This window comes from Crocodylus siamensis, chromosome 9 (assembly GCF_052110815.1).
Source record: "Crocodylus siamensis isolate JL-2025a chromosome 9, ASM5211081v1, whole genome shotgun sequence".
NCBI classification, from domain to species: Eukaryota; Metazoa; Chordata; order Crocodylia; family Crocodylidae; genus Crocodylus; species Crocodylus siamensis.
In genome coordinates this window covers 56,516,702-56,540,543 of record NC_143403.1, presented here as the reverse complement: position 1 = coordinate 56,540,543, position 23,842 = coordinate 56,516,702, and the positions used below count along the sequence as shown (strand labels likewise).

The 23,842-nt window shown below is 43.4% G+C and overlaps 2 protein-coding genes across 2 annotated transcripts in view; one reads left to right on the top strand and one right to left on the bottom strand.

Moving 5' to 3' along the window:
* Positions 1 to 463: 463 nt before the first annotated feature.
* Positions 464 to 15,888, bottom strand: RAB36 (RAB36, member RAS oncogene family). Its single transcript, XM_090063130.1, has 11 exons — positions 15,655 to 15,888; positions 14,740 to 14,845; positions 13,115 to 13,206; positions 10,681 to 10,746; positions 10,238 to 10,339; positions 7,621 to 7,685; positions 7,416 to 7,467; positions 4,922 to 5,003; positions 2,939 to 3,029; positions 2,035 to 2,154; positions 464 to 1,639 (listed from the first exon to the last, which is right to left on the bottom strand). Exons 2-11 carry the CDS (start codon positions 14,806 to 14,808, stop codon positions 1,575 to 1,577), a joined length of 804 nt encoding a protein of 267 aa, XP_089919256.1. The 5' UTR covers positions 14,809 to 14,845; positions 15,655 to 15,888; the 3' UTR covers positions 464 to 1,574.
* A 6,211-nt stretch (positions 15,889 to 22,099) lies between these two features.
* Positions 22,100 to 23,842, top strand: part of RSPH14 (radial spoke head 14 homolog) — a 224,339-nt gene continuing 222,596 nt past the window's right edge. The window contains exon 1 of the mRNA XM_090063129.1: positions 22,100 to 22,776. Coding sequence (XP_089919255.1) covers positions 22,578 to 22,776 — 199 coding nt within the window. The 5' untranslated portion in view covers positions 22,100 to 22,577. The remainder of the gene's footprint in view (positions 22,777 to 23,842) is intronic.

Below are 23,842 nucleotides of genomic sequence, written 5' to 3'. Positions count from 1 at the left end.
GGAGAGACCAGGTTCATTATGTGGGCTGTAACATGTGAAAATATGTTGTCCCTTCTATACAACAAAAAAGTGGTTATAACATAAATGCCATTAATTCTACTTAGTAAGGATCTTGTAGTGTACACAGGATATATAAGGGGAAAGATGCATCTACTTTCTCTTTGACAGAGGGACTATATAGAGCTTGATTCTCTTCTGCTTTGTACCTTGTCTAGCCATGTTCCAGACAGCATACAATTATACCATTCTCATCTGGCATTTTCCACAGGTGGACACATCTCTTTAAGGTTCAAGGCAGAGAAAAATTAACCCCTCTAAATGTTAAACAGAGATGGAATAAGACTGCCAGGTTCAGGACTGCCACAATATTTGAGAACACATGGATCTTGGATTCTAATTTTGGCCCACCTCAACTGTGAAAGGCAGAAAAACCGTGATGTCAAAAAAGAGGAATCATTGCCAGTTGTTTTTAGAGCTTCATATACTTCAGATCTATGTTTCTTCATTACAGAATATATCCCCCACTTTCCCAGCTCTCTCCAATCACCCTGCAGTTGTATCCAAAGGGCCAGATTTATCAGAGCAATAAAGAAAGCCAGGGGAAGCAAACAAAAACTCTCTCCCACCTTACTTCATTAACAGTACACATGTAGACTAAAGAAGTTTAAAGGGTACGTCTACACATGCAGTTAACACGACTGAATTTACTCTGGTGCAGTGTGCACCAGGGTAAACTAATCCAGGTGCAGCATCTGAATGTATGCCTGGTGACAAGAGAAAATTGAGCTCGGTGGCGGGGAGCAGTGTAGGCCAGGGACGTTCCTGGCCTGCCCTGGCCCTATGCTGGCTCAGCTGACCAGGTACAATTTGCACCTGCATTACCGTCTACATGTTCGTTTAATAGTAATTATTTACTCTGGCACAGGATAGTACTTGTGTCTGATGGGACTATCCTACATCAGTTAAATTGGTCTACTGCACCCTAACTGCAGTGCATGTGTAGACAGTGACATTTACTGCAGATCATATTAGTCTACTCTGCAATAAAGTGTGCGTGTAGGTACATCCAAAGAGATCTTAAATGCAACTGAAAAAATGTTTATGAGCACATTCATGGCCCAGTGGAGTTGCCTGAGTGCAAGTCAGAGTAATATTGTGCAAGGAGTTTATGTTTAAAAGATAGAAAACATATGGATTCATTTAGCACTGCCACATGTTTTCTGCTCCCAAAAGTATGGGTCCAGAATTTCAAAGTTCTAGTGACAACCAAGAAAGCAAAGAAATGCACATACAAAATCTTTACCACAGGGTTTCCTGGAAGCAGGAGGGCATTTTGGACTGGCAACATCTCAAGTAAAAAGAGCTCACCAGTCAGGACAGGTAAGCACAAAGCAAAGAAGAGCCATCTCTAAAGAGAAATGCTAGGATAATTTTCTCCTCATTGCTTTGCCAACACATAATGACTTTCAATCCTTGAACTGAAAACTGCACAAGAGCTTTTTCTGCTGCAGCTTCACCCCACTTGTGTACGCACATGCAGATGGAGGAATAATGTTTGCAGAAATGTTTGGCAGCTAGCAGCAGCTCAGGCTTGCTTGAGAGTTGCTTTCTGGAGCATCCAATGAGTTTCCTTCCAGTTCTGTAATGAGGAAACCAAAGAATTATTCATGCTCCATGTCACCTCAGAATCATAGAGCTGGAAGGGATGTCATGGGTCATCTAGTCCAACATCCCCCTGCCCCACCTCCCCAACAAAGGCAGGGTGTGCTACTTCTAAATCATTTTTGGGATCTTCTTATCTAGCTTATTTTTAAAGGACCTTTATAACAAAGACCTTCCAGTAACAAAGATAACAAAGGCCATATTCAGGCCTTAGTAATACATATGAAATCACATATAAGAATTTAGGTAGATAAATGCTGATGTGAGTAGGTTTGGATTAGCATATGTGAGATAGAATTTGGCTAACCAGAAACCTCCCTATTCCCCTGAATAAGCAACAAAAGCAAATAGAGAGAGCAAAACTAAACATACTGATCAGGTTCCCAGCCCCAATCTGGGCCATGCGACCATTACTCTTCTCCAGCTCCTTCAGCATGGATCGTTCAAAAGCCAAGGCAGCAACCCGGGAAAAAAACTCCTTTACATTTTCTCCTGGGAAACATGAGAGAAACACTTAATTTACAAGCACAGTCATACAGATCCAATTCACAAACTACTGTATAAAACCAGAGAGAAAAGTAATATGCTGCTACTTGCAAACATTAAAAAAAAAATTACTTTAAACTGCGCACCCTCATACTGAGCACAGTGCATGCCCAAAAGAGGCATTGCATTAGTTGGACCTGGCACACCTGACATCTCTATCGATTGGGTGCTTTAGTGGTTCTTTTTTGGTATTTTTATCTAATAGCTGATTAGATAACAGTGCCAAAAATCCCCCATGAAACACCCAATCTATACAGCAGTTGCAGAGCTGGGTCGAAGTAAGATGCTGCTGCTTCTGGTAAAGCGAAGGTTTTTGGGGTGTTTTTTTTAACATCTGCAAGCAACCAGCATATCTCCCCAGAAATATTTCCCCCCCAAAGCAATTGGGTGGTCCCATCCCTATAATCCTAGTTAGGTTTTCTCATTCCCATTTTGTGTGTGCGCATACCCACACACACACACGCAAACACACAGGTTTCAATGAACCATTCAGAAGGAAGTTAAGGTGTGGCATAACTTTTTATTTTCCCAATTGCTGCACCAGCAGTTGTTAATTATGTACAATTTCTACACACCATTAACAAATGCGCAGTCCCAAACAACTATATAGCTATGTGAACACCTGACCAAATGCATTGCTGCAAATGCACTCAGCAGAAGAACTTGACATCCTCTCTATTTAACCCATAGCTGTGGCTGCACTGTACTAGTCTTCCATAAACCAACTAACCTGTTTTTGCTGACACCGACCAGTATTCAGCCTGCATCTCACTGGCAAAACGGATGGCATCTCGTTCTGTCCGCTCACATGTAGCACCTGACTAAGAGAGCAAAGAATAACAGTCTGTAACAGAAAGCAAGCAGAATCCCTCTAGAGCAGTGGTTGTCAACTAGGGGGTTTGCGTACCCCTAGGGGTATTTAAAAAGATCCTAGGGGATATACAGACCTGATGTGGCCAATAAATGCTGCATGTATGCATGCAGCTGCAACGCAGCATGCAGGTAGCCAGGAGAGTGGCCAAGTCCAGCTGGTAAGTATGTTTGTGAGGGAAGGGGCTGGGGGTGCAGACTGAGGCTCCAGCGGTGGGAGAGGGAGTGGGGCTGGGGCTGCCCAGCCAGGACAGAATGCTGGACTGAGCTGCATGGGGGGAGGCTCCCACCTCTACACCCCAGGAGGGCATGGGGGGCATGTGTCCTGATTTGTGTGCGGGGCAAGGCAAGATGCTTCAGCCAACCAGGGCTGGGGCTGTGCCAGGTTCTTCCTGGCAGGGGGCTGGGCTGCGCTGGGAGGGGTTGCAGCCACCCCGTTGATGGACAAAATGATCAGCTAGCATGGCAGGGCTATTTATATATGGTGAATGCAACCATCAGTTTGTGATACTGCTGACCCTTTTCTGATTTTAATCCAATATTCTCCCTCCAGACAAAGATCCTCTGACACCCATTATAATTTTAATAAAAGTTTATCTTAGGTCGCTCAAGCAGAGGCACTGTTTACAAAATGTGTGATGGCCAAATGTCCCATGAAGTGGTTTATCATTGTGGCAACATTTCTATTTTATACCTCTCTAGTTCATGTCTTCTGATCATGCCCATGTTAGAATGATCTCCTCTTAGCATGCACATATCCTAGGCAGTTTGAGAGGGAATTTCCCACTATAAAAAAATGGCACATTTGGGAGTAAATTCTGAAGAGGCAGGTAGAGGAACAGGAAGGCAACACTGGGAATGGGAGATGAACACAGCTTCTGAGGATAAGCCATACCACCAGCCATACCCAAAACTCATATCTGGGAACAAAGGTAATACACAAAAAGCTATGGGAGAAAATAAGTGGCTGAGGAGAATGAGTCTCCTGCAAAATGCTGAACCTTGACAATCCTTACCGTAATCTTGATATCTACCTAATCAAAGTCTCATTATATTCCATACTTCATTTTTTCTTCTTTCAAGCACTGTTGGAGCCCAAGTCTCTTATCTGTATCCCCAGACCTCTAAAATCTGCTTAATTTTTTCTTCACTCTATGATACCCCTGCTATACCATCAGAAGGCCTTAAGTGCTTCTCACTGTTATAAAAGTGACAGGCACAAAGCCTTCTGGGATGCCTGCTCCAAGCAGACAGGAACTGATGGATAATAAATAAGTGAAGGGACTTAAGGGATAAGACTTGTTACAGGTAGTGAGTAAAAGGAAATACAACTAAAGAGTGGGGAAAAGGTGTTTGCTTTTGTGTCTTTAGGATTATTGTGGCTGCTAGTTGCTAATAAAGGAGATAAACTTAGATGTGGAAGGCTATTGCTCCCTTCTCTGTATAAGCCTCCAAGAAACAGGGGACAGGGATAGTACTTGAGTCCTGTAAACTGTTGTTTATATTGCAACTTACAGAGACACTACCATGCCATTGCATCTCCTCATGTCTAAATTTTTCTTTGCTTGTGTAGTGCTTGGGTGCATTTGGTAAAGGTAAGCTCCAACAAAAGAAAACGGCTGCTTTGGTGATCTCTAGGAAGTGCTGTTTTCTTTACATTCTATACAGTTTACTCCTCTGTTTTTCATGTGACCTGTCTTCCCAATGGTTGTTGTACAATTTGCTTTTGAGGGGGTTTCAAGCAGCTACCACACAATATCTGGATTTAACTTCTCAGGGGACAAACTTGGAGGGTAGGGAAGTTGAGAGGGGGACATTTATGAACCACCTTTGTTCTACTTACCACTAAATCTTTCTTTGTTCCAACCAGAAAGATAAAGCTGGACCCTGGCTCATTTTCCCTCAATGCATCCTCTAACCACTGTCTGAAACACAAAAAAGAAGAGGAAGGGATGAGATGAGCCAGTGAAAAGAGGGCAAATAGAAGTGAGTCACAGGGAGAGAAATAAATGGCAGTGGGGGAGAAGGAAAGATGAAAATAAACAAACAATAGCTGACAGTGGGATGAGAGAAGCAACGTCTCATAGGCAGACAAGGTTCTTCAGGTAAACGTGGTATATTTTATTAGATCAACTAAATATGTCTTTTCTGCTAAAGGAGGGACTGTTTGGAAAATGTTTGGAAGTATCCCTTTAGATGTTACATGCCTCCCATTCAGGGAAAGTTAAATCTGCCCACATTAGAATTAGAGTTCAGTAGGGACTACAGCAAGGATGGCAAATGGAATGCACCTGTGCCACACGACTTGCACCAAATGATAGGACCAAAGCAATAGTAATAAGGAACAGGTAAGGAGTAAGATGCAAAGTCAGGAAAAGAGAATGAGGAGCAGAGGAGGAAGAACAAAGCAGAAAGAAAAAAAGGGGATGTCTCGGGAGGCAAAGTAACGAGCGACACTTACTGGCAGCTGGGGACGAAACGCATATGGGACAGAAGGAGGAACCTGCGTGGCTCGTTAGCTGCCTTTTTGTGCAATTACGGCCGGCCACCAGCCGGCAGAAATAAAAATGGCAGCCACTGTGGCGGAAGGGGCGGATAGCCGGGGAACAGAGCTGCGGCTGATGCCGGCAGCTAGGAATACTCGACACACTGGACCCGAGGAGCCTGACAAGCAGGAGCAGACACAGGCTGGGGAGAATGGAGCGCCACGACAAAAGCCCCTACCAGACAATGAAGGAGCGACAGGCTTGCTGATCAGAGGAAGAACTGAAGTGGCACCTGGGAGCATGATGGAACCCAGGTGGCAGTGCCAGCACAATGGGGCGTGGAGGAAGGCACAACAGGGGGCGAAGGCCCTGGGACAGCCCTGAAGGGGTTTGTGATCAGGGCGGGTATCGCTGCTGGGGTCCATCGTATTGAGTAATGGATGGGAGTTAGTCCGGGAAGCGACGAACCAAGAGGAGAATGATTGCTCCCCATTAGGCTCCTGGGAAGGGGATAAAAGGGGGCAGGAATAGTTACTGGTCAGTTTTGTTAACATGTTTATTTTGTTACCCAGGGCGAGGGGGCATAGGAGATAAGGATAAGTGTCCCGGGGTGGGGCTGCAGAAAAGCCTCGGCAGGGTTCCCCCTCGTGGGGCTAGATATACTTGAAGGAAGGAACTGGAGTGTGAAGGGCTGTAGGGGCAGGCCCACCTGGACAAACAGGGCCTTAAGCCGCTGACTCCTAGATGCAACATGGAAAGGGTGACCCCGCGGGAGAGGCCGCGGATAATGGCTGGGCGGCACACCGAAGGTGGTGTGAGGCTGGGGTGTAGGGGTGGTGGAGTCCTGTGAGCGACCACCGGGCAAAACCCAGGCCACTGAGGGTCCCGTTAACTGACCCCACCTACTGAGGAACACCAAGTTGTGGCAGGCGAGATTGGGGTTGGCAATGCGGGGAGGAGAGAACTACTCCGGCAGCAAAACAACCCTGGAAGGTGAGTGACATCCGCCAATAGATCAAAAGCCACTGAGAGCAGCTATTCGAAGCCTGGCGGTCACAGGGAGTAAAGGAAAGCAAGGAAAAATACCAGCACATGAAAGTATCTACTCAGCCACACAAAGACAGAGCTTACTGTAAAGGTTGGACCTGTTTCTTAACTCATATCAGTGTTATACCTTTGTCACTCCCTTGACTTCTATGAACTTACTCAAATTTACACCAGTATAAGGAAAATCAGGCCCCTACAGAACATTTTTCCAATCAAGCAGACACTATTTAATAATATTCTATCCATACAAATTGCACAGTCATGTTGATCTATGCAGATGTGGATATGTCAGTACAGGTATGACTGCAGTACAGTATAAATATACCCAAGGCAGCTTGAAACTATCTCACTGGGAGAAGAGTGTCTGCGTGGTAGCAGAAAACCCGTGTCAGAAGGAGGATATATAAGCCCATGGTACACTCTGTGCCATGGCTAGACTTTAACCAGTACAGAAACTAGCTTAGAGCCATTGTTGACATACAGTTCTCTCATTTCTGCCCTTCCTTTTTAGGGCCTATGTTCTGTCTTCAATATGTTCAGAAAATCTTCTTACAGAGATATCACTACAGGCAGCACTGAAGCACGAAATGGCATTTTGATTAGCAAAGAACCTATGAAACGAGTAATACTTGAGAGACACTAAAGTGTTTGAACAAGTGGCTACACCCACTCCTAATTTTCCTGGCTCATTAAGATATTGGTTCCCTGTCTTCCCAATTTTGTGCAGGCAATCCAAATTTCCAATTCAGTTTTAAACCAGGCCTTCTGCTAAAACCTCAGACTGCCAAAATCCCAGGGACTTACTTGGTGTGATCCAAGGTCTGGATATCAGCCAGATCAAACACTGTTACAATAACTGCAACAAAAACAGCAGAGAAAAAAAAAATGAGCAAGACAGACATAGGATCAGAAATCTTGCTGGTCCAATTGAGCTCCTGAAGCATAAAGAGAATGAGTGAGTAAGAAAAAAAATAATTTGATCCTGACTGCAAAGTGCTTTCGAACTTACCCTCTGCTCCTCGGTAGTAAGCAGATGCAATGCACTTGAACTTTTCCTGACCTGCTGTGTCCCATCTGTGCAGGAGTAAGAGAGAAATTTCAGGTCAGTCAAGCCCAGTGCAACCTGAGCAAACACGCTAATGAAGCAACAGACTGGTACAAGTTGGAGAAGAATGTGATACCAGAGAAGTGTTACCATCTGGAATATGTTATCCATTAACTACTGACAGAGATCCTATAAAGAACCATTCTTTTAATGAAGACATTTTAAACATGTTTTTCGCTAGTCTTGTAACCTTTACTCATTGGGGAACTTTTTCTGGACAGGTCAGCTTAAATATACATGCTCAAAGCAGAAATGCCTTTTTCATAATAATTTTCTGTGTAACATTTCTATTTATCCCTAGAACTCTCATTTTTAAAATGTATGTTCCAAGTGCTGCCCACGTAAGATCAGCCCACAGCAGGCTCATCTACACATGCAATTAATGTAACTGAATATACTTCAGCTCAATTTGAAGTGGAGTAAACAAATCTCTACGGCCATGTCCAGACGAGTGCAGCTGTGTAGTATGTGGCACTGCAGACATGTCTGCAGTGCCACATACCACAAATTCAGTTGTTCTCTACACTGCAAAGGAGCAGCGTGGGGTATTTTTTTTACCCCTGGATATCCAGGGGTCAAAAAACCCGCACAAAAAAAAGTGGAGTGGAGTGGGCAGTGCGCACCATTCAAAAGTGGAGCCAAGCTGTCTGGAGCCACATTCTGGCTGTTTGCCAGCCTCTAAGCTGCAGCCACTGCTGCAGCCCCAGGAGGCACCCAGGATCCCACATTAGGCTGCTGGGGCCAGCTCAGTACTGTCCCCAGCCTTCCCTACCTCATGCAGGGTAACCTGCCATATGCCAGAGGACATATGGCACAGGGATTCCCTAGGAACAACTAGCAGCAGCACAAGATGTCCTGCTACTAGTTTTCCCTGGGGAACCAAACGTCCACACTCATGTGGACATGGCCTACATCACCATCTCCATGTGGTTTTAAGCACACTAATGTACTGTGGCATAGGATAGTAGCTGTGTCTGACAGGACTATCCTACAACCGTAGGTGAAGAGAGACATTTTTTTTTGGAGGGTGGGGCAAGTGTGTGCATGCATGCGCGCACATGCCCATCCTGACAGGAAAGTCTGTGAGGGAAGGGGCAGGGGAGGGGAAAGGGCCATGCAGGGGGAGGGGGTGGGACTGGGGCTGGGCAGTGATCGGGAGGGAGCAGAGCGCTGCCAGGATCGGGATCAGGGCCAGGATCCTTCTCCCATGCCTGGGGTTGTTGCCAGGCACCAGCACCCCCTGTACCAATGAATCTGCTGCCCTGCACCAGCTCCAGCTGCCTCCTCGCACAAGCCCTGGCCCCATACTACCTGGGAGGGCCCAGAGCTGGGCTAGCCTCTACTTTGCTGCCAGGCTTGAGGGGACAGAGCCCCCAGGATCCCAGTGCCTGCCCCACCCCAAGCTGAAAGAGCCTGGTGCAGCCTCAGCCCCAGCTCACAGTGGCAGCTTGCCCTGCCCTGCACAGATCTGGAGGGCACATGCCTCCCCCGCTCGGTGCCTCCCTGGTACATTTAGCAGCAGAAGCCATGACCCCTGGACAAACTACTCAGTCCCACACCCCGTCAGTTGTGCAGCACCTGCCCCTCTTAGCCCCAGCCCCACCCCCTCCCCACTCCTGCTGCAGCCACCGTAAGCCCTCTGCCAGCCAGCTTGTGGCCCTGCTGCTGCCCCATGTTTAGGGGAGCTAAGCCCCAATAGCCCCTTCCACCCCTTCCTTCACCTACACTGGAGTAAATTAATCTACTGTACACTAATTGCAGAGCACATGCAGATGGTAATGCTTTACTGCATATTAGTCTAATGCATAGTAACGTACATGTGTAGATGTGCCCCTTGAAGACCATCAGGAACTAGAAATCCATACATCTGTAGAACAACCTATTGTAGATTCCAGTCTCAAAACACAGTCTGGCCAGCTACTTGTAACACCACAGACTTTTCCATAGTCTTTCAGGTCATGAATAATTACAGTCTCCAAAATAATCCCAGCAGCCATTAGTAATGCTAGACTATTTTATGGCATAACCCTGCCAATCACTGATGCTGCAGAACCCTGCCAGCACCCAGGAATACCACATGCCACTTCAAAACAGAATCCTATGGAGCCATTGAGGATTTTTGCCAATAATCCATATCAAAATCCAGTAGTCAATGGAGACCTGCCAATCTACAGACATATACTGTACCAGTTATTGAAGTGTATAGGCACAAGATATCTTTTTTTTTAAGACATTTAAACATCTAAAGATACAGAGGCCTTGAACTTAGTGCTGAAACTGCTGAGAGTTAGTCACATGGGTGCTATTACTGTCTCAACAACTTTAAAAACACTGGCCTCCAATGCAAAGGAGTTTTATATTTTTACTAGAAGTCATTTCACAACAAAGTTTAACAGTACTACGTTGTGAGGAATTGAAACTTCAAATCTTGATTCTGCAAAACCTGAAACAATTCAAGTTCGGCACATGCTCTACTTTTCATAAGACAGACAACAGCTGATACTACCATGTTCCAACTTACATCTGGAGATTATACGGCACACCAGCTATTTCAAACCTCTCGATTTCAAAATCTACACCAATTGTTGCCTTGTAGTCTCGGTCAAAAATATCCTTACAAAACCTGCAATAAAGACAGCAATAGAAAAAAAACCTAACAATATGAAGGATTGTTTTAAGTTCAGTATTCTGCTTTAATATTGTACAGGGCATGTTATAAACAAAGAAGTTAAATAATGGTGAAGTAAAAAAGCACTATTTAATAGTATTATATTTCAGAAATATTCAGTAAAACAGTAAGACAGACAATAGCAATGAAGAAAGTAGTCACTTTGAAAGCTGTTTTGCTATAAATGAAATTATAGTCCTACAAACCACGATAATAAAAGAACTGAGTGAATTAAATGTATGTAGAAAGAGCTAACGATTTAAACAGTAAACTTAATTTTCTAATATACACTGTACCTATTAATGAGGCTGGTTTTCCCAACAAATAGGTCTCCGACCACAACAACTTTGGATATTTTCAGCCTGTAACAAATATTTCATTATTATTCATACAGTTTCAACACTCTGACCGCGTAAATGAAGATTTAGGCTTTTAGCCTGCAAGTGATAGTGCATATGAGGCGTGTTGTGCTTTTGCAGTTTATAAGCAACTGCAAGAGCCTTCCCAAGAAATATACTTTGCAAGATCAGTGTCTTAACTTCGAATTACAGTACAAAAGGAAAAAAGGAGAACATAAAAGGTCTAGTTATAGGGAACAGAAATAAATAGTTTGTTCTGTAAATTACAAAATTCTTGGGGACTCTCCAATGAAGGATGCTTTTCCTGTATATTTGACTGCGTGAACAGGTAGAAGCATTTGAATACAGGTTTCCCTCACTTTATGTGGGTTCTGTATGTGCAAATTTGCTCTTATGTGCTGACCTTTTTATACCAAAGATTTGTTATATCCGAGGTAAATTCGCTCTAATGCAATCAGTGTGGTGGAAGTCTGCAGTCAGCTGCTTTGTGCAACGCATTGTGGCAGTGACACGCACCAAAATACAGTCTTCTGTGGACCTGTGCTCCTTGCCTGTTGTCTGCAACACATCTCTGTAGTTGCCATCCCCATTATGGTAACATTCATCACCACCCTGTGCTTGTGTGTACTGTCTGCTGTTGGTGAGTACCAAAATTGTCTTGTAAAAGTGGTAGAAATGAGTCTGGGAGTCAGTACAGTTGAGGTCTTGGAACATACCCCTATTTGTTACATTGTAAAGTGGGTTCCCTTTATGACAATTCAAATTATGCACCGTTTTCCAGGAACGCATGTACAACATAAAGCGAGGGAAACCTGCATCAGGACATAGAAAAAGACATACACTTATGAGCACATGGATGCAAGCAGGCTTAATCCTGCTGCCACTAAAATTAACAGCAAGACTCTAATTGATGTTAACAGCATAGAATCAGGTCTAATGTGCACGAACAGGCAAGCAGATGATAATGAACTAATCTACTGTGAGATTTCATCTCTGGAAAAAGCACAGTTTTTGGTGCCAATACATTTCCTGACTATCTGGAATAGTATTAATCTGAGGATGGCTTCATGTGAATAATCCTCTTTGCTCAAGATTCACCTACAAAACACAGCAGATGGGCTTTAGGTAACCCAATCTGTACTCTTAAAATTGCAATTTAGCATATATTTAAGGAGTTGCAGGTGGCAACGTGAATGTAGCTGTGTAGCTGAACTAACCTCTGAATGATAGTTTAATGTCTTTCCTGTAGAGGTTCCAGAAATACCTTAATAGATTTAAGATATATAGTAAGGAATGATTTTTAAAATGAGAAAAAAAATCTTTCATTAAACAAATCAATTGGTTATATCTTGGTTCCACTGAATTCTGATTGTAGATTATTAGTTCCCATAAATATGATAATAAATAAATCACATGTATGAAAACCAACCTGAATCAAAAGAAGAAAATTACTATTGTAATTTTATTAGCTGTAAATTTTATTAGCTCATAGTAGAACAAAACACTCTGGGCTGCAGAAATTTAACACATTGATGAAATATTAACAGCTCAGCTCCTTGGTCTAGTCTCAGCAATGAAATTGTAAGACTGCATTTGTGAAATACAACATTATAATTTCACTAACAGAACAAGTAAAAGCTCCAGGAGAGATGACATTAACCCCCCCAACCCAAAATAACAGTTAAATGAATATTGTGAAAAGCACAAAAAAGTAGATTTTCATTTTTAGTACAATGTATTATTGTAGTCTAAAATTATGCTCCGGCTTTAGGGAGATGATATAAAAATATCTGTTCTTTGGCTAATATATGCTCTTTTTTTAAAGTTAGACCCAGATTCTTAGTTAACTCAATTGATTTAAAAAGATTACTCTAGATTTACTTAAAGGAAACTGAAATTTAGCCCAAAAGCTTCTATTAATTTATGGGCTCCTATATTCAAATAAGTACTGACATCAACTGGGAGGAGCACAGCAAGGCAGCCTCCGTATTGTTTCCTGCAATGAGCATTAAGCTTAGTTGTCTTGCTGGTCTGGACATGATCAACAGAATTCAATACCTGCTTTTAAAACATGATTAACCATTTGCATTAACAAAGGACAACTATGGTTTGTTCAACAATCACTGGATTTGGCTGACTCTATCTACCTCAGCAGGAAAAACGACTCCAGGACATTTGTGGAAACCAGAGGGTACTTGGATACATGATGACTGCCAAATACGGCTGAGAATTCCAGTGCAGACATAACTGGCTCAAACCATGCTTGAGTGCAGAGAATGTGAAATAAAGATAAGTCAGTGAGAAAAGTGAAGTATAATTAAGAATGGAAAGTACTTTTCAAAAAGTAGTCCAGTTTGTTACACAGACTCACCCAACTGTCCCTGTGTTCCGCTGGTGACAAGCACTTCTGACCTGTGCTTGAAAGTGATCTTTGAACTGGAGGCAGGCCTCAGGTGTGTACCACTGCAGACAGCAGAGAAGTTGTTTAAATATACTGTATGGGGATAGCTACCTTGCAAGAAGCCCAGCCAAAAAATAATAAGGTGATGAATTTGAAGCTGTCATCAGGCACAGGCAGAAGAGAAAGTGATACTCTGGATTAACAGGCAATGAGCCGGTTCAATGTGTGTGACCAGTAGCTTTCTCTTCAGAGAGTATATATTTCTTTCTCCAACCCTTCTTTGATCACTTTTTCATGTATTAGTCTTCTTAATAATGTAAACCCCAGACAACCTCCACAGGACTTAACTGTATCCATGTTTTGTTTGGCATTAATCATTCCTCTCAAGAACAAAGAATCAGGATATTTGATTCCAGCCATCATGTTAAAAAAGTCACAGCTGCAGACATGCTATCCAACAGGCTACATTTACTACACTATCTTCTATATCTCATTTTGGGCAAAGAACTCATATGTTCTTGATTTCTAGTAAAACAAGCTTTGATTTTTCCTCCACAGTTCTCCCTCTCATTCCCTCTTATTTCTTGAAATCAACAATGCCATAGTTATTGCACAATATTTTGACTACTGTGTGAGTTAGGCGATTGTTATCTTTACACCTTAATACTTTAGTCTCTGGGCTGGTACTAACACCATCTCTTAATATGAAGGAGTTATGCAAGTGCAAACATTTAAATAAATGGGCTTTTGAAAAGTGTTGCCCACTACATGCATAATTAAAAAAAAAAGACTTACATTTTCTCAGATTAAAACAAGATCTTTAGGCAAAGATCAAACAGAAAATTTTACCCCAAAAGGAATGTACGCGTTCAAGGACCTTTTGAGCAACAGAAAAATGAAACATAATTGTCATATTACATGTCCTACTGTATTCCTGCCTGTCAGAATCTGTCTATGTCTGCCTAGTCTCTCTTCCCTTATACTGAGATTGTAAACTCTGGGGTAAGACTATCCTTTTAATCTAAATAGTCCCTATCACATGGAATCCTGGTCCATGACTAAGGCTCCAAAGCACTATCATAATACAAACAAATGAATTACAATAATGGAAAATGCATCAAACACGATGTCCAAAAAGCCTATGGATCTATTTCCCCTTTTTGCCCACTAAGTCCTAGATATGTTTTTAATTTTTCCTCAAACAATGTAATAACTCTCTAAGTGTGGCAATTACACCTGTGTTTGGCTAAAATAATCAAGTGGGGATTGGAAAAAGGCTTTTGTGTCAAGGGACACTTCCTGTGCAGGTTAAAAAGGATCAGGGTTAGGGACTTAAGGTCATAGAATCATAGAAAATGAGGGTTGGAAGGGCAGGACCCCCTACTCAGGAAAGGACCATCCTCCACTATATTATCCCAACCTGCCTCAGAAGGAAAGGGGAAATGATGTTTGCCCCTCTGAAATGTGAACAATTATTAAAGAGTTTTATATTTTAATGGTAAAAATAACTGTATGCAAGCAAGGAAACTACTGCATAGGGAATGTGCATTAACCACAATATGCAGTTACCAAGATGTGTGGGAGGAGCTGCTTACCTTAGGGAAGTGGGAAATTACTCTGTCCCTGCTTACTGGGGGAACCAAGTGCATTAGGCTGGACTTCATCCTCTAAATTCAATTCTGTCTCTGTCAGGCATGAAATCTGTAAAGAAGGAAGAAACAGTGATTAGGAAGCATTGCAGCAGACTCCAAATATGAACGAAAAAAAGAAACTGACGCTCCTTATGGATCTGGCCCCTTTGTTTGGCTGGTACTAAGCAAGCTGTTGGCAGTGGATTGCTGGCAGATCTCTTATTTCACTTCATAATAAATGTCCTATGTCTAAAAGGAAGCAATTCAACATGTTGCTGCAGCAGCAGTGAACAGTTTTCTGTGACTATAATACAGCCAAGTCTCACTTTGGGGTGGGAGGGGAGCCCCTAACCCAGGGATTCATTTTATGGACAGTATTTATAGCTTCTCCCTCTTGTAAATGATTTTTGGAACTTGCTTTTCACGGAGACATTTATAAATCCTGCTCATCACCAACTGAAATGTCCCTACGTGCAAAGCGTGGTGCATTATAAATCTTACAAGGATGTTGCATTTCATCCAGTTGTTTGGAGCAGGGAAGGGGAAGGCTGAAAGTGCTACATGTCCCAACTTTAAATACAGCTCTTATCCAAAAGCAGCTCAGGCCAAGTGAAGTCAGCAGATTACATGATTGTGAAGTGGGATGATCATAAGAATTACAAATATGTTAAGAAACCCCTGTTTGGTGTGAGTTGAAGGAGACTCCCTAGCTACCTAGAGACTGGCTTCTAATGTACCGTTTGGGGACATAATGAAACCTAGGGAGTTGTAAGGAAAGGCCTTTAGTATTGTAACCATTTGCTACTGGCATTTAAATTAAGAATACAGTATTTCTAATGAGAGCATTGATCAAGTAGCAAAGCATAAGGAAGGACTCACCGTGCAGCACTGATGCGGCAGGTTCCCAGCTACACAGGCAGCTCTGCCTGCTGCTCTGTGACCATAGTAACCAGCTGGTAACACTCATTCCCCCAACCACATTGGAAAGGCGGAGTCAGACTACACAGTAACTAACTCCATCAGGCATCCAGGTTGTAGAGGAGGGAACTGCTTTTATAGGATCCTCTGTTTCATTCCTTATTGATGTGACTGGTCAGACGCTGCTTGTTAGTAAATCCTACATTAAGCAAATAGTGCCACTGACGTCAAAGACCTGTGCACAAATGAGGAGAGCAGGATTAGTGCCTAAAAAAGGCTGAAGGATACAGAAACTGGTAATATAGTAATATCATTTCTATTTAGCAATCATAATGAAACTCTTCAGGGAATTTTTCAGAATTTCAGCTGACCTGAGTTCAACTTCTGAAGCTTGGTATAGCTACAGCCTGTTGGAAAGAATCCTTTAATAACAAATTGTTTCTATCTATTAACATTCTTGCTTCCTAGCAGCCTGGGAACAAGAAAAGGGATTGAATAATCAAGCACAGGTCTCCTGCATAGTAAGAGCATTGCTGTGCCTGTTAGTGCACAATGCAAACTTTCCCTACCCCTGTTCCTGGTTTTGGGATTTATTTTAATTCTATATAGCTAAGGTCTTTGTTATGTGTTTCAATGAGACTTAAACATCTGAATAAAAAAACCCCCAAAAAACAAAACACTCTCATCTAATTGTCCATGTGACAATCCTGGTGCAGGAACAGGGCTCAGAATATATGTAAGACTTGCCCTCTACTTGCTGTCGTACCTCCGTAGACTTCATAGACATTAGGGGCTGGAAGGGACCGCGTGAGATCTTCAAGTCCAGCCTCCCTGCCCCAGGAAGTCTGCTGGGCTCAAATAATCCCAGCAAGATAAACATCCAAATGCCTTTTGAATGAATCTAAAGTAGGTGCTTGCACCACCTCTGGGGGGAGTCTGTTCCAGAGCCTGGACACTCGGACTGTAAAGAAGTTTTTCCTAATGTCCAGTCTAAACCAGCCTTCCAGGAGTTTGCAGCTGTTTGACTTTGTTATCTCTTGGGGAGCCCTGGTGAACAACTGTTTTCCCAGATTCTGATGCACCCCCTCTTATATACTTATAGGCTGCCACCAAGTCACCCCCTGAGCCTTCTCTTCTCCAGACTGAAGAGTCCCATGCCCCCCAGTCTCCCCTCATAAGACTTGCTAACTTGGCCTTCGATCATATGAGTGGCTTTCCTTTGGATTCTCTCAAGCTTATCCACGACCCTCCTGAAGTGGGGGCCCCAAAACTGGATGCAGTACTCCAGCTGCGGCCTCACTAAGGGAGGGTAAAGCGGGAGGATGATGTCCCTGGTTTTGCTTGAAATGCATTGGTAGATGAGATCTCAATAACATTCAATAACAGATTGAGAATTCAAGGAAAATTTAAAAAAACCATATTGTGCATGGAGAATATTGCACAGCTGAATTTCTTAATCTTCTATCTAAAATCACTGTTTCATTCTCTTCTATATCCAAGTACTTTAAAACAATTGTAGGCTTTCTTGTGTATGCAAAGCTACTGAATAAAAACATGAGTGCAGGATTTGTTGTTGATAGGTCATTCAGCAAAGAAAATCAATTTTTATCAATGTTACAGCCCTTAGGTTAGATCCTGCTTGTTCTGCTCTGTGACTAGTTTAATCAATTACCCCATGGGTGGCCAACCTGAGGCATGGGTGTCACAAGTAGATGGGCTGCCTCCGTATGGCATACAGCAAGTCAGGAAGGGGATAGTTGCATAGTTGATAGGGTTGGAAGGGACCTGAGCAGATCATCAAGTCCAACCCCCTGCTGTGGCAGGAAAGGGTACTGGGTCAAATGACCCCAGCCAAGTGTTCATCTAGCCTTCTGTTAAAACCCCCCAGGGTAGGAGCCAGCACCACTTCTCTTGGAAGTTGGTTCCAGATCCTAGCTGCCCTGACAGTGAAGTAGCACCTCCTGATGTCTAGGCTGAATCTACCCTCCACTAGCTTGTGTCCGTTGTTTCTAGTCACTCCTGGGAGTGCTCGGGGGAACAGGGACTCCCCCAGTGCCTGCTGGTCCCCCATGACTAGCTTATAAACTGCCATTAGATTCCCCCCTCAGCCTTCTCTTGTGGAGGCTGAACAGGTTCAGGTCCCGTAGCCCCTCCTCGTAGGGCCTGCCCTGCTGACCCCTGATCATACGAGTGGCCCTCCTCTGGACCCTCTTCATGTTATCCACATCCCTCCTGAAGTGCAGCGCCCAGAACTGGACACAGTACTCCAGCTGCAGTGCCGCATAGAGGGGGAGGATCACCTCCTTAGACCTGCTTGAGATGCATCTGTGGATCTACGACAAGCTACAGTTGGTGTTCCTGCATCCCCACGTTGCCGGCCCATGTTCATTGTGGCATCACTGGTGACTCCTAGGTCCTTTTCTGCCTTGGCACTGACAAGAAGGGAGTTCCCCAGCCTGTAGGTATGGTGCTGGTTCTTCCTCCCCAGGTGCATTACCCTGCACTTGTCAGTGTTGAACCCCATCCTATTCCCACCAGCCCACCCCCGTAACCTGTCTAGATCCAATTGCAGCCTATTCCTTCCTTCTAGTGTGCCCACTTCTCCCCACATCTTAGTGTTGTCTGTGAATTTGAACAGGGTGCTTTTTACCCCCTTGTCCAAGTCACTGATGAAGATGTTGAACAGTGCGGGCCCGAGGACCGAGCCCTGCAGAACCCCACTGCCCACATCCCTCCAGGTCGAATAAGACCCATCTACCACCACTCTCTGGGATGGGCAGTGCAGCAGCAGATAGGCAGAAGGCAAAACAGCAAATCAGGCAGGGAACATGGGGATGGAAGTAAAAGGTAGAACAGCAGATCAGGCAGTGAAGACAGGGCTGAGAGCAGAAAGCAGAGCAACAAAGGAAGGGGATTAGAGTGGCTCTTGTTAGGGGGTGCAGGGAAAATTTGTGGCACATCTGGCAAAAAAGATTGGCCCCAGCTTAATTAGCCCAGTTGTGTATGTGTAACCTGGGAAAGATTGGGACCTCTACGTTGGTCCCCTTTGTGGTCAGTGGGGAGAGGTTTAAGATATTAATACTATTTTAAAATAACAATTTTAATATCAAAACGACACTCTTGATTTCTGTATAACAGCTGTACCATATGAGCTCCTTCCTGGATTTTCTCCGTTCTGTTCTAGTGCATCCTAAGCATATAGACAACTGCCATGTGTACCTTGGCTGAGTCACTGTTTGTCCCTGGAGCCCTTTCACAAAAAGTAACTATAAACAAAAAAAATCAATGTACCACTCTCAAAGAATCCAAAGAGCAATAGTGACCAAGGTAACCAAACAGGAACAGATTTAAATCAACTGACTGTCTGCATTAGTACCCAGTATGTTTACTTTTCACTCCCATTACCCCAGCAAGTAAATCAATAAACTATCTACAAAATGAGGGCAAATGGGCAATGGTTTAAGAAATACAAAGTTTACAAAAATCTTTGAGGGAGACTAGAAAGCTGGTTATAATTATTAGTCTCTACTAAAGCCCAGGCTATGCCCTCTGCATTCAAGAGTGAAGGGAACTTGGTCAGAGAAGGGAAAAGACCTGTTTTCTCCACGGAACCCCCCCCCGCCCCACATTTCATCAATATTTGATATGAAATGGATTCTGTGGACAGGGAAGGGAAATGGGGCTAGTCATTCTCTATCTTTCTTTCTACCATCCCACAAGAAAATGAGAAGAAATTATTGCTGACTTCACTATCCCTGAAGACAACTTCAAAACAGTCTTCAAGGAGCCCCTGATACCTGGTTTCTGCCAAAAAGTCAGGGGAGAGGCAGAAGAGGCACCAGGGAGATAGAGTCTTTATAGGGGATCTGTTTTCCAGTGGACCGGGGAAAAATTATGAGTATCTGGATCACCTCCATTTATTCTCCAAAGGGAAAAATTCATACCCAAATGGAATTAGAGGAAAATTCCACAAACATGGTCAATGGGAATAAGCTGTCTACTGAATAATTTTCTCCCCAATTTTTAGATGAAAATAAACATTTTGCTGAAAACCATTTTAACAGCAACAAGATTTCTGCTGAGGATTTTGATGACAGACAAGCCAGTATCTATTGCTGTGCTTTATTTTAACCCTACTGATTGGACTGACCCATACTGTGAAGTTTGTAAAATCCCATCTAAGATCTTTGGTTATTATAACTGTTATGCAAATGTAATAAAAACATTCATGGACTTACATATTAGCCACTTTAATTGTGTGGAAGTAACCTCTTTTGTGGCACAAGCTGCATACACAACTTATTTTTCCCTGTGACTAGAGCATGTCAAAGTCACTAGAGTGCGAACCCAGTGAAAAAGGCAGGTAATCAGATCTGCTTCCTGCCTAACAGTATGCAATATATGCTTCCTGCCTAACAGTCCCAATATAATGCTATACAATTTAATGGCATTGTATTGAGAAGGAAAGCAAGAATCTACCCAGAGGTTACAGCACAACAATCCCCATGGACTTCACATCAGTGGTAGCTGTTTGGAGAATGAGGAGGATGAACCAGGGGCACAGTCTAGAAATAAGCATGTGAATAGCAAATCTATGCATAAGTAAAGACACAGGGCCAAACCCCTGCATGGATGAGGAACAACAGCCTATATAGGGCATTTCTAAAAAAAGTAATAATTTTACATCTTTTTAAAAAAAATTAAAACTTCCATTGGACATTTGCAGGTTAATTTACAGACTGCAACTCTTAGTTCATTTAAAATAATAGTTGGATCCTTTTCTAATAGTTGGCTCCATCTAAGTTTTGTCCTAGGATATTTATTTTATCACTGAGACATGAAATACAAATTTTGTAAATGATGTTGAATTTACATAGAAGACCAATAAAATTCTTCAAAATAATGGTTACAAGAATCAGGGGTTTGCCTGGCATTACAAAGTGTGTTTTTTATAAGGTCACAAGCTCCTAATGCTACTATCTTCAAGGAGTTAAGACTCCCTTAAAAGCTTAAATGTGACATGAATTACCAGCTCCTATTTTTAATTTAAATGATGCATAGCATTTCCTGCTCTCTAAAAGGCTGCTTGCCAAGAAACCATTTCATGAATTGTTTTAAGTGCCAAAGCTTTAACATAATTACATAAATAACACAAATACTTTCAAACTAAAGGCCAAGAAGTCGAACTGTGCCCACTAATTTTAATAACAAAACTGTAATTGATTTCAAGTGGAGCAGAAGCAGGGCCTAAACCTTAGTATTCACATAGTATTCCCATTACAGTGGAACAAACTGTGTGAGGAAGGTAAATCGGACTGCACTGGTTCTAAAGGGCTGGGGATTTAGTATGATTTTGGTGCTTTTTAAAGGAAATCAATTTACACAAGTTATTCTGTCACACACATTTGATCAGAGGCTATATCAATCTTTAATATGTTTCAGAGAGTTTAAAATATATTCAACCATGTGGTGCTCCTTTTTATTGACAAACAACACAGTACTGAGGTAGTCTTTGTGTCAAATTTTAATGCAGAAAAATCATTTCACCGTGTGGCAGGTAAAAGCCCAAATCAAAAAGTGAACCACGTTAGATACTCCTGTCTTTGCCTTCTTGAAACAATTATAGCATTTCTAGATTTATTTTCATGTCCAAAGCACATTGCAAAAAAAAAAAAAAAAAAATTCTACCTCCTGTGATCCTTACAGTAGTTAATAATTATTATTGCATTTTATAAATGAAGAAACGGAGGCAACAGGCCAAGATGCCAACGGCTTTAGAAAGAACTAGGAGAAGCTGGAGCTTTTTGTAGGCCGCCACCTGTGTCATCAGATGCACGTCGAGAGGAGGTGACACCTCATGACGTAGGTAGTGGCCTGCAAAAGCGCAGGTCTCTTTGAATGAGTTAGTCTCTAAGGCGCCACCTGCTCTGCGCTCAGGGGGGCACGGCTCGGAGCCCTAACGCTGCCTCCAGCGCTGCAGAGACCCAGTTTCATTCTCCCCCCCCCACGCCCCCATAACGGGGGAGAGAAAGACTGTGAGGTGCTCTCGATCTCCCCCCGCGCCCAACGGTCGCTCAACGGCTTTGCCCGCCCGTGCCTACGCCAAGAACTGCGCCTATTCCCCAACTCACGCCATCGGTGTCAGCGCTGCGTAGCAACCTGCGAGGAGTGCGTGAGCTGCGCCGCTTGCGCAGACATGGGCACCCACGTGGGGAAGCTACGCAGATAACGTCCGCTCCTATTCCCAGAGCCCGGCGCGCGCGGGCAGCGTCTGCGGTGCTAGGCAACCGGCGTGGGCTGCGTGGAGCCGGGGCGCGCGCTCCAGGGGCAGCGGCTGCACAAGCGGGGTTTGTTTTCGGACAACTGCACCATTTAGGAGCATTTCTGAGAATTCTTTTGGAAGTTTCTTAAATTTCTTGAGATCTTTTACACTTACACCAGGGTCTTGGCTTATGTGACGTCAGGTCTCTTTAAAAAGCGTTATTGTTTTTATTATTTTAATTTTTTTAAAGCTCGTTAATTGCCCTGATTCCAGGTGCTCAGGTTCCTACACACCCCCCGGGGAAGATCCTAGTGCCTGCCAGCCTGGCTGCACCAATGTCCTGCTTGGCTTTTGGGTGACTGCAGACAAACCAGGCAAGGAGCAGAGGGAGAGAAGCCGCCCAGAATAGACAGGCTGCCTCTGCGTCTCCCCCTGGCCCCCTCTCCCTCCCATTTTTTTAGGGCCGTATTTGCTTTATCCCGCATTTGAGGCCAGAGGCGTTATTCCGTGGGAAAGCTGTTCTCTCTCCTCTGGGTACTGTAACGGCTGTCCTTTTGGCAGTGGAATTGCTATTGGGGTGTCCTTATTTGTGCAGAGGAAAGGCAGCCATTAGCAGTTGGAAATGGCACACGCTTGTATCTCAGCCTACCTCCCCCCTGACATTGACCCCACTAAAGCGTCCATCGCTTTTGGGGAGAGGGCCCTTCCTAAACTGAACGAGGAGTTACAGTCCCCGGACCTGCTGACCCGGCAGCAGGCATTGATGGCTCTGTGTGACCTGGTGCATGACCCAGAGCACGTCTACCAAGCTATGAAACTAGGTAAGTGAGCTGTGGTGCTACAAACTTGCTGGGAAGAACTGGTTCGATGCTCCACTTGTTTCTTCATGACATTTAAAGAGGTCTGTAATGCGAGCGTGTTTTCTCTCTGCTTATTTTTAGTTAGAAATGGAAGGGATGCCCTGCCTGGCCTTTCCTGGCTTGCTGCCAGTGCTCTGAGGGGCATGAATGTGGAATATGAAATTTCCTGCCCCTTAAATGAACAGTTGAGGCTGACATCTTTTCTTCTAAGATGTTTATTCTGACAGTCAAATAAATGTTAGCAAAAGTAAATGAAAACATCATGAATTAGTCCAAACAAAAAACACTTCCCCTGGTTATCTACAAAATGTCATTTTCATGCAATCTTTGCTGGCCTCATCCCATCATTTCACCTATAGTCAATATCTCTTATAGGAAAAATGAAGTAGTGAATACCTGAATTTCCAATCATGTAAAAGACAAACCACAAAAAATATACTGGCTCTGAAGGAAAGGATAAGAGGGGGTAAGTGGTAAAGCGAGACAACACACCTTTCAAGTGATTATAAAGCAAGAAAATAGGGCCAAAACAATCAGGATTTTTCCTTTGTTGGCCATCTTATATTTCTTCCAAATTTAATTTGTTTGTCTGTTAGGTTTATATGCCACCCTTCCCAATAAATGGTTCAGAGAGCATATAATTTACTGCTCTCCCAACAAAGGCTCAAAACTAATATAGTTCAAGACTAATGGTGATGCTGCTGTTCTCAGTCATATATGGGCATAAAAGGCTACCCATACAACAAATTTATTAGGGCCGAGCCCCTGACCCTGCTGCAGGATACACTTGCATCCACATGGAGTCCTGCTGACCTAACTGGGATTCTGTACACAATAAGGATCCTAGCAGATCCTGTTGGAAAAATAAGTATAGAGGCCGGATGCACATTTTAATTACTATGGAATAAAAGAATTAAATATTGAAGCCTGGCTTACAAAACTGATAGCAGTCAGTTTAGTCACTCTTGGCTATCTATCTCTTCCTCAGTGGATAATATGGATGCTTAGGAGAACATACTGCTGCTGG